This window comes from Tinamus guttatus, unplaced genomic scaffold, assembly GCF_059628265.1.
Source record: "Tinamus guttatus ecotype Peru unplaced genomic scaffold, ASM5962826v1 Tinamus_guttatus_pri_ptg000296l, whole genome shotgun sequence".
Lineage (NCBI taxonomy): Eukaryota > Metazoa > Chordata > Aves > Tinamiformes > Tinamidae > Tinamus > Tinamus guttatus.
Genome location: NW_028288830.1, coordinates 423,763 through 437,978, shown reverse-complemented (window position 1 = coordinate 437,978; position 14,216 = coordinate 423,763). Strand labels below are relative to the sequence as shown.

The 14,216-nt window shown below is 48.8% G+C and overlaps 1 protein-coding gene across 1 annotated transcript; it reads right to left on the bottom strand.

The window, feature by feature from the left end:
• Nucleotides 1–4,196: 4,196 nt before the first annotated feature.
• SNRNP40 (small nuclear ribonucleoprotein U5 subunit 40) lies at nucleotides 4,197–13,968 on the bottom strand. The gene is made up of 10 exons (XM_088527919.1): nucleotides 13,765–13,968; nucleotides 13,498–13,627; nucleotides 12,837–12,930; nucleotides 11,953–12,118; nucleotides 11,233–11,355; nucleotides 10,441–10,561; nucleotides 9,602–9,684; nucleotides 9,110–9,171; nucleotides 6,151–6,254; nucleotides 4,197–4,428 (listed from the first exon to the last, which is right to left on the bottom strand). Exons 1-10 carry the CDS (start codon nucleotides 13,963–13,965, stop codon nucleotides 4,379–4,381), a joined length of 1,134 nt encoding a protein of 377 aa, XP_088384045.1. The 5' UTR covers nucleotides 13,966–13,968; the 3' UTR covers nucleotides 4,197–4,378.
• Nucleotides 13,969–14,216: the final 248 nt, after the last annotated feature.

Here is a 14,216-nt window from a genome sequence, read left to right as displayed (position 1 = left end):
AAAAGCTCTCGTGAAAGGGCAGGGCAGAAAGTGGTGAGGAAGCTTGGGGGGCCGGGAAGGGTGGCAGTGCAAAACGCATTCCCTGGGTTTTTTTTCCTCCTGTGATTGTGCTGTTCTCTCTCCCAAGTTACCGACCCTCTGTCCCTGTCCCCATACCCATGGGGTGACCCCGGGATGTGCCCAGGCCATGGTGGGTCCCAAATGACCCCAGTAAAATCCCAGAACGGTTGAGGTTGGAAGGGGCCTCTAGAGATCACCCAGTCCAGCCCCCTGCTCCAGCAGGGACACCCAGAGCAGGGGCACAGGGTGACATCCAGGCGGGTTGGAGATCTCCAGAGAAGGAGCCTCCACAGCCTCTCTGGGCTCTGACACCCTCACAGGAGAGAAGTTCTTCCTCACATGGAGGTGGAACTGCCTGGGTTTCAGCTTGTTACCCATTGCCCCTTGTCCTGTCACTGGACACCATGAAGAAGAGCCTGGCCCCCTCCTCCCTACACTCACCCCTCAGGTACTCGAACATGTTGACCAAATTTCTTCTCAGTCTTCTTCTCCAGACTAACCAGGCCCAGCTCGCTCAGTCTTTCCTCACATGATAGATGCTCCAGTCCTTTCATCATCTTTGTGGGCCTACGTTGGACCCTCTCTAGCAGCTCCACGTCCCTCCTGTCCTGGGGAGCCCAGAGCTGCCCCCAATGCTCCAGGTGCCTCCCCTGAGCAGAGGGGCAGGATCCCCTCCTGGCCCTGCTGGCAACGCTCCTCCTGCTGCAGCCAGGAGCCCATTGGCCTCCTTGGCCACGAGGGCACATTGCTGCCTCATGGGTAACTTGGTGTCAGCCAGGACTCCCAAATCCCTCTTCATGGAGCTGCTTTCCAGCAGGTCAACCCTTAGTCTGTGCTGGTGCCTGGGGTTGTTCCTCCCCAGGAGCAGGACCCTCATGTTGAACCTCATGAGGTTCCTCTCTGCCCAACTCTCCATCCTGTCCAGGTCCCTCTCAGTGGCAGTGCAGCCCTCAGGAGTGTTGGCCACTCCACCCGGTTTGGTGTCATCCGCAAACTTGCTGAGGGTGCCCTCTGTGCCCTCATCCAAGTCATTGATGAACAAGTTGAACAACCCTGGGCCCAGAACTGCCCCCTGGGGACACCACTGGCCACAGGCCTCCAACTACACTGGGCCCTGTTGGCCACCACCCTCTGGGCTCTGCCATCCAGCCAGGAAAGCCAGCAAGCCAGAACCCACCATCCAGCAGGTTCTGCTGTGGGGTGGTGGGTGAGACTTGCATAGGCTTTGGGGTGCGCTTGCGATTTAAGGGCTATGTGACACTGAGGACAAAACCGTTCCCCTCATGGGGAGGGATTTGGGTGCCATTTTGCTGCTTTTTTGCTGCCTGGTGAATCTTTGCGTTGCAGCTGCCCCAGTGCAGAAGCAGCCTTTGCAGAGGGGAAAATGCTGCATTGAGGGAAACGACTCAGGCAAGGCTAAGGGGAAAGCACGTGTCGGAGAAGCGATTATCCCGTCTTGTCCTGCTCGGAGCGCTTCCAGCACAGCGCAGCTCCGGCACTGATCTGGGGGACCTGGACACGGGGGTGGCTCCACGCTGGAGACGAGCTGGCCAGGATCATCCTTGCTGGGACAGGAGCATTCGGTAGGGACTGGCTGGGAAGCTGTTTTTCTAGATCCTGGACCAGATTTCATTTCGAGTAGAAAAGCCCTTTGTTTTAGGGATTTGGGTGGCCACTCATCACACCTGGGCTCTGCGGAGTGAGGAAACAGCTCTGACAGTGCCCTTGGGGGCTGTTAGCCACCAGGCAGGGAACCGTGCTAACTCAACCACCCTGCCAACCCCCTTGGCAAACTCAATTAAATTCACAAATTGTTAACCGGGGACGTGGTTACGACTCACCGAACATGGGCCCCATTAACAGCAGGTCGGCTCCCCTCTTAGATCCGTCTCTGCTTCTCCAGGGTCTCCGGAAACCAGACGGCAGCCGCTGAGCTCCCACCATGGGCACGAGCCTGTGTGGAGCGCCTGGAGCTGTCAGAAGCTTTAGAAAACATTTTCTTTTCTTCTGGTCATGGGTACCTCAGCGGGATGCTCTATCCCGAAGGCAGAGGTGGGTTTAGGCAGGTGGCCACGTGCAGGCCGCATCCCAAACGCTGGGTGCGCTCGTGCTTTGAGAATGTCCCAGCCGGCACTGGCATCTGCCTAGATTGTCACCAACCTGCACCACTCTGGGTGCAAAGCCGCCTTCAGTGCCTCTCCTTCCTCCCCATCTTCTTCATCACAACTTCTTTTTGGTTTTAAACAAGTCCTATGCAGGGAACAGTTATTTTCTTGAACTACCAGCTAGGCTTGGAGATGATGCAGCTCAGCTCCGAGCCTCTCTTCCCTTTGACACTTTATATTGAAAGAAAACAATGATCCCTCAAAGCTTGTAATAGGGGTCATTAAACATTAAGCCACCCTTCCAGCTGGGTGGCTCTGCGGACAAGACCCCATCCCAGCCACGGTCCTGGGTGCAGAGAGCAGCAGTGACTGCGGGGAGGCCCCGGCCACATCGCAGCTCTCCTGGTTGGATCCACAGCTCTAACTTACTTGCGTTTCAGGGCATGTTATTTAATACACTGCAGTTAAAAATAAATCTTCCCCCAGCCTCCGGGTCTCTCCGCCTGCCTCTCTCACTGAAGGGCGGCTTGTCTGTGTTTAGACGCATTTGCTTTCCACGAAGGATCTGGTGATGTGTCTTCCCTTGTCTTCATCATCATCCTGCCAGCCCCTTGTTATCACCACTGACTTCAGACACAACAGGGTTTCCATCACCAGGAGGGACGGCCGCAGCTGGGGACAGCAGAGGATGAGGATGGGCAGTGGCAGCTTTGAAAATGGGGTCTAGATGTCACCCACCGCAGCCCGTGCGTTGCCCTAAGCATGGGGAGATGCTCACCTCTGCTCCAGGGGAATATGCAGCCACCTCTCCTTCCTCCTTAAAAGCTGAGCAGTCTATTTGGTCTCTCTCTGCTCTCACTGCAAGGGCAGCGGGGAGTAAAAATACTCTCAAAAAGAAAGAGGCTTTGTGCTTCTTCCCTTTCTGTTGCTCAAAGAGAAACCGATTTTCAAGCTCTCAAGTACCTGGGTGCTGCAGCAGATTCCTCCTGGTCAAACACTTGCTAAGACCACCTGGGACAGTCCCACATAATGTTGCTGGAGTGGAAACATCTTGTGTTCACACCTCCCCAGGCCTCCCGAACCACAGCCCTACACCAACCTCCTCCTGAGTAGGGCAGGAAGCCAGCAAGAGGTTTAGAAGAAGGGGTACAACATCAGCCAAGGCAGCGAACAGAAAAACAGAGGGAAAAAGGATGAAAAATCCTAACAGAGAGAAGCTGAGGCTGGACACATTCCTAATAGAAGTGCAGCACATACCCTTCACGCTAGGTTAGTTAACAACAGACACAATTACCTGCAGCAGAGGGGCACCTACCTCCGCTGCATGTTCTCACAAAGACCAACTGTGGCTCAGTCTGAGGTTAAGGTCTTGATGCCAGTTTCAGCCACGTGGGCTGGAGCAAACAGCTCTGTTTTGGCTTAAACCCTGTGAAAACACTAAAGCACAACACTCCGGTACGACTGCCTACGACCCAGCGCTACCCCTGCACACACAGCCTGGTGTGGAGAAGGGGATGTGCAACCAGTCCGGTTCCTCCACTGTTGAACGTCATAGACAAGGAGGTTATCATAGAAAACTCACTCCCTTTACATTTATTTTTAACATAAGGCTGACTTTTACTCAAAACAAGAAAATAGGATTCAGCAGTAGCCAAATAATTATTTCCAGTGTGGTCATTTTTATTGCCACAAATAAAAAATAGAGCTGCTCTTTTGAAGTTGAAGTGTATGGTTTCCTTTGGATTATGTATGAGTGAGGGCCTTGATTTAATGTTGCACAACAGAAAAGTAAGACAGAACAATAAATCCCATCGACACAGTTCTTGTAAAAAAATCGTCTTTTTCATTTTTGACCGTACAAAAACAATGAAACTGGGCAGGGAATGTACAAGCTACATGTCGAATTTAAACTGATTTTACAAATTTCAAAGGATCTGGGTAAGGGTTCAACAGTCTCTGGCACAGCCAAGCCAATTTTTTTTTTCTTTTTTCTTCCTCAGAGGAGATTAAAAAAAAAAAAAAAGCAAGCTGTACAGCAAGACCATGCAGGCATTACTACCTGCAAAGAATGCTCCTTGTTTAATCAAGCTGCTTCAACTTTTTCCCATTATCACAAGAGTGAGAAGGGACTGGCATCAGTTACAAGCAAGTTAATCCTGCTTCTGTAAACTGAAGGTTTCAGGGGCAAAAATCAACCCATCTTCTTTTCAGCTTCACTGGATCTCCCCCATATACAGTCTTTTGTCACTGGAGGCAGAGAGGACTATGGAAAAGAGAAAAACAGAAATAAAATTAAACAGAGCATTTTTAGATCTCGAATAATGACGCAGCATTTGGATTTAACTACTCATTCCACTTGCTGGAAGTTATCTATAAAGCTGAATTTGATTTGCTCCCCACGAAATACTCCAGGGAATTACTAAGTTGACACCTAATCACACGCTGCACGTTCTGGCTGCCGTTGCCCTATCCCAAGACAGGCATAAAGCTTACCCACAGTAATGGCCAAGCATTAAAATGGTAGAGAGAGGCCTATAAACCTGCTGTTAAGGCACTCAGACACCCTGAGGTGTTATTTACTTCGCGAGGAGCGTTCGGATTGCAGCCTGGGCACTGCCAGCAGGACGGGGTGCCACTAGAGGGCACAGCATCTCCAGGAAAACCTCTTTGGGCTGTTGCTCTTTATCACAAGTGAAGTGAAATGCGGCTCTGAAAAGGCTCTTGGGTGGCTTCAACACACAAGTGTCAAAGGGGTGACAATCCCAACACAGTCGCTGCTCTTCATGCTGACGACTCTTTCATTCAAGTCCGTGAGAGATTTTGGGGGCGTTTTTTGCATCGAGCTTATAGACAGGTCTGTTATCTCACCACCTTTTAGGTTTCTGTGTGCACCGTTCCGTGCAGATGAGTATTTTGGAAAGGGTGGAGCAGTTTTCAAGATTAGCATTTCTCAAATGTTAACAGAAATCAATTGCATAACTCACATAAAAGGAGTCACTTAATTTTTATTTTAAGATGACTGACTGATTCAGAAAGAGGAGCTCAGCAGAATACAACTGCAAACAATTCCTTCCAAGCCAAAGATGAGAGATTGCTCTGCTCCTTCAACACAGCCTCTCCTCTCAAGACAGAGTGGCGAATAACCAAGGAACAAACCCATATTTCACTGCCCTGAATTCCAGCCTGCTGCAGAGACCGTCTTCCTCGGCACTGCTGAGTTCCTGGCTGCACTCAGGGTTGACTTTTGTCAAATTTTTGGCCAAACTGGTGACCTGGCTGATGGTTTGAGCGTTGCCATGGAAACAGAGTATCCTACAAACCTTCCTGTGCTACAAACCACGTTAAGAGGCTGGTCTGAAGCCCCGACTCCGCTAGCAAGACCTAGAACAGTTCTGAGAGGGCCACCATGAGTGGCTTCTCAGCCACCACTACCTGGTGGCGCCTATTTCACCCTGGAGCAGGACACCTCCAGAATGGGGACAATATGACTGTATTCAGAGAGGCACGTTTGCTACCTAGAGCTTTTAGGATAAGTTAGATGCCCTGGGACGGAGACATGCTCCTAGGCTACTATAACTGTCCTCATGTGAGCAATGACTGCAAGTTTTACTGCTCATCTCCTACCAAGGTACCTCAAATCCTTTCTCCATGATTCTTGGGAAGCCTCCCCGCAAGTCCTGGAAACAGCAGCCAAGTAATAACTCATAGCCACCTGTAGCTCATGAACAGTCCAGGTCACCGCAGGACCAGGACTACACTCCTGGTGAAGGGTTGGTGTCACCCAGGTCCCCATGAGCACCCTGGATCAGCCCAGGCACCCAGGACACAGCTAGGAGTGGTTGGATGAATTCCCTTCCCCACAAACCTCCCTCTGGTGCCCAGGGCTCTGGGCCACGGGCAGATTTGGGGTTGTTGTCTGGAGGAACAAGCTGTTATGCCATCCCTGAAAGCAGTTCCCCAGCGACTCCAGTTGGGTAGGACTTACTAATGGGTTCCTCAGGATGGAAAGCCAGCTCATTCACAGAGCCGGCGTGGCCTGGCAGCTTGTACAGAATCCTCCTGGATGTGGTGTCCCACACGTAGACAAACCTGTAAGAGAGTCGTTATGAGAGCAAGGCCCTTCAGATTGGAAAGTAGATGCCTCCCAAAGCCAGGGCTTCTTTCTGCAACAGCTCACCATCCAGCCTACAGCCACTGCAGCTGTGGGCACAGGTAAAGGAGGAATAAAATGCAGCAGGGTTGAATCCAAAATAAACAAAGTTCAGAGCAGGTAAGGGCTGACATGACCAAATGTCACGTTGTGACAGGACAGACCCATTTCATCCATCACTGCGTGAAGACAGACTTGAAAACATGATGCCACAGAAACCCTTGACGCAGCAGCAATAAACAGGTAAGGGACAAGAGTGGCATCAGGACTGTCTTCGTCCTCACAACAACCTGCCTGCGAGCCCTGCAGTTGCTTTCAGTTCAGGCTGGCAAGCAAGCAGTGAGGAGGAGACATCACGATCCCACCTGCAATTCCTCACAGCCAAAACCCATTATATATATGGATTTCTTCCTGCTATGCCATTAAAGTCATGATTCACGTCTTGGCATTTATTAGGGACTGCTCAAATTGCATCAAGCACTTTGATTAATCTCTTCCAGGTCTCTCTCCTCACCGTGGGCTCACCCAACTCCTGGGTCCTGCCAGTGTGTTTCACCTTGGCTGAAGGACAGCACAAAAACCACCAAAATTCTTCAGGTAACAAGTCAGAAACAAACTGCTGGCACTATGCACAGCGCCAGCTTTTAAGGGACATTTTTTATTTTTAAGAACAAATTCAGAAAAGGGGAAAAAAAACCCACCTTTCTGCACAGTGCCCAAGAATGCAGAGTGCATCTCCACATAAATGCAGTCTGCTGCAGGTGGTGATGCTTGTCTATACAGTGCAGCAACCAACTGCTCAGTTAACACCTAAGTTCCAGGAGGAAACAAACTGGTGCTTTAACCCCAGCTACAAGGAGCTTTCATTGGACTGTTTTTTAAATAAATCGGAATGAAAAGAGCTCTGAGCTGCTTGTTACAAATCAGGGAAGACAACGCTGTATCCCACCCGCATGACTTCCCTTCCAAACAGGGCTGCTCACATTTTTTATGCCATTTGTTATAACATGCACATCTCTTCAAATAAGAGTAAGAAAAGTATCTGTGGCTGGGGAAAGCTGCCAATTCTGTGTTACACTCACACTGCCTTCTTGCTTTGCTCTTTAGGTAGGTGACTGGCATCTAGACCTGAATCTGTCAGCAGGCAGGAAAAGGCAAGTGGCAGTGCAATAACTGGACAGGTTCAGTGTGAAGAGCTGCTCTATTGTCCTCAAGCTCAAGAGGCTGCTTGAAGGGGACACTGCAAAAGGGTGAGGGTTTAACAGACAAGCAGGTAACAGCAAAACATATGTAAAAGCCACCTACAACATTACGGGCCTCCAAAACACACAACCTAAGTGTGAATGTTATTTAAGGCAGCTTTTCTTCAAGTACAGTTGTTTCACCTTAGTAAGCAAGAACTGTATCAAATCCTTTCTCAAAGGACTCTGCTGTTGTTTTTTCCCTTTGGCGCTGCAAAGTGGGAAAGCATTTAGAGTTGTTCTTTTAACTATAATCACCTCTGAAGGGATCAAAAGCAAAATCATTACTCAGATAACTGTCCCTCTGACATAGACACGCATGCAAAAATGTGCCACGTAAAGCAGAAACGAGCTGCACTGGGGAACTATTTTTTACTCAGAATAGGGGAACATTTAATCTTGCTTTGCTTTCCCAAAATTAAAAGCTCGCAGATAGCAGCAGAAATATTTGTGGGTGGCTCTATCCAAGCCACACTGGGGCTGGGCTGTACGGTCCCCACGCATTGCACAAGACTGCTGTGAGACTGCAGAGCTACACGAGCACCTGCAGAACCAACCTAAGGGCCCAGTATTTCATGCCACATGTCACCGTATCAGCCTGCTTGCTCTGGGATCTGCCACGGCCATGGGACGTGAACAAATAACAGGTATTCTGTCACTTATGTGCAACGCTGATATTACCCAGCCAGGCTGCAAAGCAGTCACGTCTCAGGCACTTGAAGGGACAGCTGGCCTGCTATAGCAGGGCCATAAGAGTTAGTATCTTCCCTATCCACTATCAGGAACTCATAAATTTGCTGATTACTACTGCTCCATGCCTTGCACCCTGGCCTGCAGGAATTCCTGTCTCGATGTCCCTGAAAGGGCATCGGAATTTGTCCCAGTGGGGTTGATACCCTTCATCGTGACCTTCAGTGCCTGCTGTGGACCTTCCACAGGCTTCCTCCTGCCACCTGATTTTAGTTCCCAAGATCCCTGTCTCGGTTTATAAAATTTCCCATTTAAAAGACCCACAAATGCTAATCTGGTCAGATCTTTATTCCTTCACACTTATTAATAAAAATACGGATCAAAAAACCCACCACTGGCTCTTCCTGAGAGCCATCATCCAGCAATTTAATTGATATCTGTGGCCTTATTGGTATAATTGCAACATTATGTGCCAGTTCAGCAGACCCACTGCTTCCAGGAGAGACCCAGTCAACCTTCCCAACATCCCATCATCTTCTACTGCCAGATCCAGTGACTGAACATGAGCACTGATGCAAATATTGAGTCAAACTTTGATAATAACAAGTCTTCTTTTTTTTTTAAACTCTGTAGTGCTCTCCCTTGGACACAAAGTCAATATAATCACATCTCCACTATAAGCAGTGTAAATAATGGTCACAACAAACCACAGGGTTTGTTCAGGTCTTCACAGCTCTAATCCTAATTCTTCTTCACATTCGTTTCTGAGATAATCCAGCTCCACTGCTTTCATGGACCTGGACTAAGGAACACTTGCAAAATGGTTTGGGATTGAAGGTAACGGAAACACAGCTACTACTCACCTGTCTGCTGATCCCCCTGCTATTTTACTCCCATCTGGGGACCAAGAACATCTCAGAAGATTCTAAAATAAAAAAATGTGCACAGGTCTAATTCCAAAATAAGATGGACTTCTCTACTCAAAGTAAAATCACCATGACACTTCAAGTATCTTGAGCACCACTTTAATGATTTCCTTTTAGAAGATGAGATGGTAATTACAGGTTTTATTTTATCACTGGAAATATCCAGTGCCTTGTTATTTTATGCAAAGTAGACAGTAAATGTAGAAAATACTTAATTTACAGCTAATTATATCTGGACTGAGCAAAGAAATCTTGTTACTGCAGCTTTAATTGGAATCCCACTTTATACATTAATCTTTCTTTGAGTCCTTATTAAAGTCTTTCTGGTTTATTCTTGAATTTAAAAAGAAACAATCTATAAGCATATTAAAGATGACAGCAGCATTTAAAAAAAATGCAATATACATTTTTTTCCTGCAGTACACTTACCTTTTCAAAATTATGCACGTTCCCCTGGAATATCTTTACACATCTCTCTTTAGGGGCAAACGGTCGCACATCCCAGATACGAACTGCAACAGACCCAAACTAACAGTAATTAGCTGAAGATCACAGAGTTACGGGTTCAAGATGAGTTTCTGGAAACATTATTTCTGTCCTGATCAGATTTGATCAGGTTCTTTGTATATCTAGGTTTCCCCAGAAGCAAAAGGAAACCAGCAGCTCCCACCCCCTTTGCAAAAAGCTTTGTTACAAAAGGTCAAACACAAGAATTTATTGTTACACCAAGGAACAGGAAGGGGAAAAGAAAATGCAGCTCTTCCACTAACGAGGCATCACCACCTTGTGTGAGCATTTGTTGTATTTTAATACACTCCATGACCACGCTTCTAATTAGATGGGCTTTGCTGAGCACCCACACTTGGAAGACAAGCAGTTTGGGAAACAGTGCTGCCATTCCCTGCTGAGGGGAAACAGCTGAACCACCCTGACAAAAGGCACCAAGATACCCCGAACTGCCTGCACAAATAACTTGTGCTCTGGTGTGTGTCCTTGTCACCCTTTGGGAGACGTGACAAGCCCTGCTGATACAGCTGCTCCCTCTCTGCAAAGGGCACAACTGTCATAATGGCAAAAATTCCAGCTTTATCTCTGGAGCCCGAACTCCCTTCAGCCTATCCCATGTGTGGCCTTTTTTGTTCTTCTATGTGAAACGACTAGAGCTGTTCCTTCAAAAATGTCACACAAAGCTACCCAAGAGCTAATCTAAGAAAGCAGTGATGAAAAGCTGCTCTTACAGCTGCACTTTTACATGAGGTAGGATGTACCTGTGTTGTCCATCGCATTAGAGAGCAGGTAGGAGCCTTCTGAACTCAGACTGAGGCCTGTGACGGAGTCCGCGTGCCCTCTCATGGTGTAGGTGAGCTTGTTCTGGCGCAGGTCCCACACCTTTAGACAGCAGACACAAAACTGGCTTAACAGACACACAACGAAGGCCACAGGAATGACTGATTCCAAATTATTTCATGCAAACACCAAGCAGTCATTTGATGGAACTGGCTTTCTATTTCTGTGGGGCAGGATTTGAACAGCTAGACTATAAGGTGAGAGTTTGAGATGTGTGATAAATAGGACCTATGGAGCTATCCAGGGAATCTCAGTTGGGAACTGAACAAAACACTGAGCTTGCTGTTAAACAAGGTCTTTCCACAGTAATAAGAGACAAAATTAAATACGAGAGAGTGAACACATCACCTTTTTTAGTCAGCTTCATACATGACCCTATGTGCCTCTGGGTTGGACAATAAGCCAAAAGCACTAACAAAAACAGATCACTCATCTGAGAGTGGCAGTCACCTCGACTGTGTGACAAAAGTGCTGGCATCTATGACCAGGAATGCCTGTAAGTTGCCTTGAAACAACTCCTTAAAAGTTTGCAAGGCTTTGGAACAACTCCTTAAAAGTTTGCAAGGCCAGTACCAACAGAGAGGTTGGATGCGGTGGAGCTGCATGGCTATCCACGTTTCTCCTTGACCATTTCTGCATCTTGCTTGTTGCAAAATGGGATAAAAAAGGTGTTTAAAGTCAAGAGTAGATGCGTAAGGAAGTGATCATCATACCTTAATATCGTTGTCAATGCCCCCTGATATGATTTGGTCGCTGGTGTCATTGAAAGTCACGGCCAAGACTTGGTAAGTGTTCTGAAATGTTTGGACAGCAGCTTTTTTCCTGATATCCCACAGCTGAAAAGACATGGCAGTTTTAAACGTTACAGACATTTAAGAATAAAATTTAGAGAAAGTTGCAGACTTTGTTGCAACAGTAGTTGCAGACAGTATCTCAGACTGTTCTACTAAAATTCATTTCTAGATCTCAAGAGTTATCTACAAAAAACACAGAAACAGAACTTTCCTAAATCAAAAAGGATGGGGGATAGGGCAAGAAGGGAGCTAGAATAAAAAAAAAATCCGTTATCTTTTGCCTTCCTCATGCATTTTTATGCTTTTTTGGTGGAAAAAAACTTCAGTAGAACTTGGTTTCTTGTGCATTAGACTTAGATTAATTACAACACACCACCACCAAGCACACTGTTAAACAGAAAAACAGCTGCTCTTTAGAATCAAGAGCTTGTTTAGGCTGCTCCAATATGGTATTTCGACTGAATCTACTTAACCTATACCAAAGAATTACAGAAGGAAAAGAGGTAACAAATGCTATTTCTAGAACTGAAGTTGTCAGATAAAGAAGTTATAAGACACTTAACTGGGAGGAACAAAAAATTCTTTTGCAGACCCCACCTTACTTGCATTCCAGACTGTCTCTTTATTCAATACACTGACCTTTACTGTCCCGTCGTCGCTGCCCGTGCAGACGAGCTGGGGTCCTCGCCTCGCTGGGTAACAGGAGTTAACGAACGACGTGTGGCCCTTCAGCCTTTTCACTCTCTCGCCTGTCTCACTATCCCACACAGCCACGGTTTTATCTGTGGATGCTGAGAAGAGCATGCTGTGGAGGAAAACAGCTGTGAAGTTCTGGTTTTCAGACACATTTCTCCCATTCTGCTTTTTTTATTCCCAAGAACTGAGATCAAAGGTTAAGGTTATGCTCAATATGCAAAGGGTGGTGCAAGGACAATTCTGGTATTTCAGCACAGCTTGACTGAAAGTGGAACAACTATAGGGGAGCTACTCCTGTGAAAACCCATTTTTAATCGATATTTATTAGCCTTCCACCCCTTCAAAAAATATCTGTGTGAACACAGGAGAAAAAACCTCCTTAGCAATCCTCGATGGGATGTAATATTGGAACAACTTTCCAAATTAAGAAATATCTTGCAGCATTTCCCACGTGTCCAACTCAAACTTTCACACGTTCCTCAAGATTGAAACCAAGGGAACTCATGGGTCACAAATGACTCTGCATCTCTTGCTTAGTCTCAAACAGCCACACAACTTTCCTGGGAAAGCCAAAGGGCTCCTCTTTAAGCACCATTAATGAAATGGGGATTAATGAGACAGCGAGAATGAATAGAAAGAATTCTAAAGGACTTCAGCTGGCCAGCAGCAAACACTTTTCCCTGGAAAACTAAATGTTGCCACGATCCGCACAATAAAGCAGCACGGATGAAGTGCATGACAGATGCTGCCACTCTCCCAAAGCCACCTGGGGACTTTGTTCAGGAAAAGCAAGGAACGAGGCAGAAAAACGTCTGTGTGACACTCACCTGCCGTCTGTGTTATAGTGCAGCTCCATCACTGCTCCACTGTGTCCCTTCAGGGTGGCATAATTATCACAGTCCCCATAGACGTTCCACAGCACTAGAAGAAAGAAACGCAGAGGGAGGCAGGTAAATGAGTGATGTAAACGTGTGCTTGCTGCAGAGAGCCTGAATCTCTGGGAATTCATCCAAATGACCCATCTATGGCAGCCTCCACCTCCTCAAACTCAGGTCACACAGCAAGGGAGCCAGGGGAACCCGAGAGACCAGGGCTGGATGTTCCGAGGCGATTTACAACTTCAGATCAAAATGAGTTTAATACTAAAAAAAAAAAAAAAAAAAAAAAAAAAAAGCCTTTTTCTGTTTCAGATACAGGATGAGCAGGTTGGTTTGATCGCCTGGCGGTCAGACCGACCATGGCTGCAATCCCAAAAACCTTAAAAAAATAAATAAACGGGATGCATTTCCAAAGACTGATGCTAATCCCAATCTACGACAACTGATGGACAGATGGTTGCTTAACAATCAACCACGTGTCCGTGAGTTGCTGTAGACTGCGATTACAACAACCCACACAAGAGATGTGGAACCGTGGCAAGAAAGACCCCGTTATTGGTCCCATGGGCGCCAGGGCCTGTGCTAGCAGCCCCGCGGCCGCGGTACTCACGGATGAGCCTGTCGAAGCCGGCCGAGGCGAGCGTGTTGCCGTTGGGGTGGAACTTGCAGCAGTAAACCTCGCCCTCGTGCCCCGAGAGCAGCATGATGGGCGCCTGCAGGGACGAGCATCGCGGCGGGCCCTGCGGGGGAGACGCGTGAGAACGGGCGGGAGCCCCCACGGCAGCGCGGCCGCCCCCGCTTCTCCTCACACAACCCCCTGCACCCCGTTCCGCCATTTCCCCTCCGCGCCGCCGCCATTTCCCCGCCGCCGCCCTACCGCCTGCAGCAGGGCCCCCCCCGCCGCCGCCCCCTGCCCGGCCGCGCCGCCGCCCGCCGCGGGAGCTCCCGGGACATCGTGACGGGGCCGCTTGGGCGCCGCGGGCACGAGCGGGAGGTCGGGGCCGGCAACGGGGCCGGGGGCGGCGGCGACGGGGCCCGGGGCGGCGCCCGGGACCTTCCGCTTGTGCTGCTCGATCATCGCCGCCGCCACGGCCGCGCACGCCCCGCCCGCGCGCTCCCATTGGCCAGCGCCGCCGCGTTCGCCCGCGCTGATTGGCGGGCGGCTCCCCAGGCGGCGCGCGCGGTAACGTCACTTCCGGAACGCGGCGGCGCAGAACGCGGGCGCCGGAGGAGGCGGGAAGGAGGCCGGGCGGCAATAAAGCTACACGGCATTGGCTGGGCTGGCGCCGCCTGCCATCAACGCGCGCGGCCATTGGTGAGTTCGAGCGT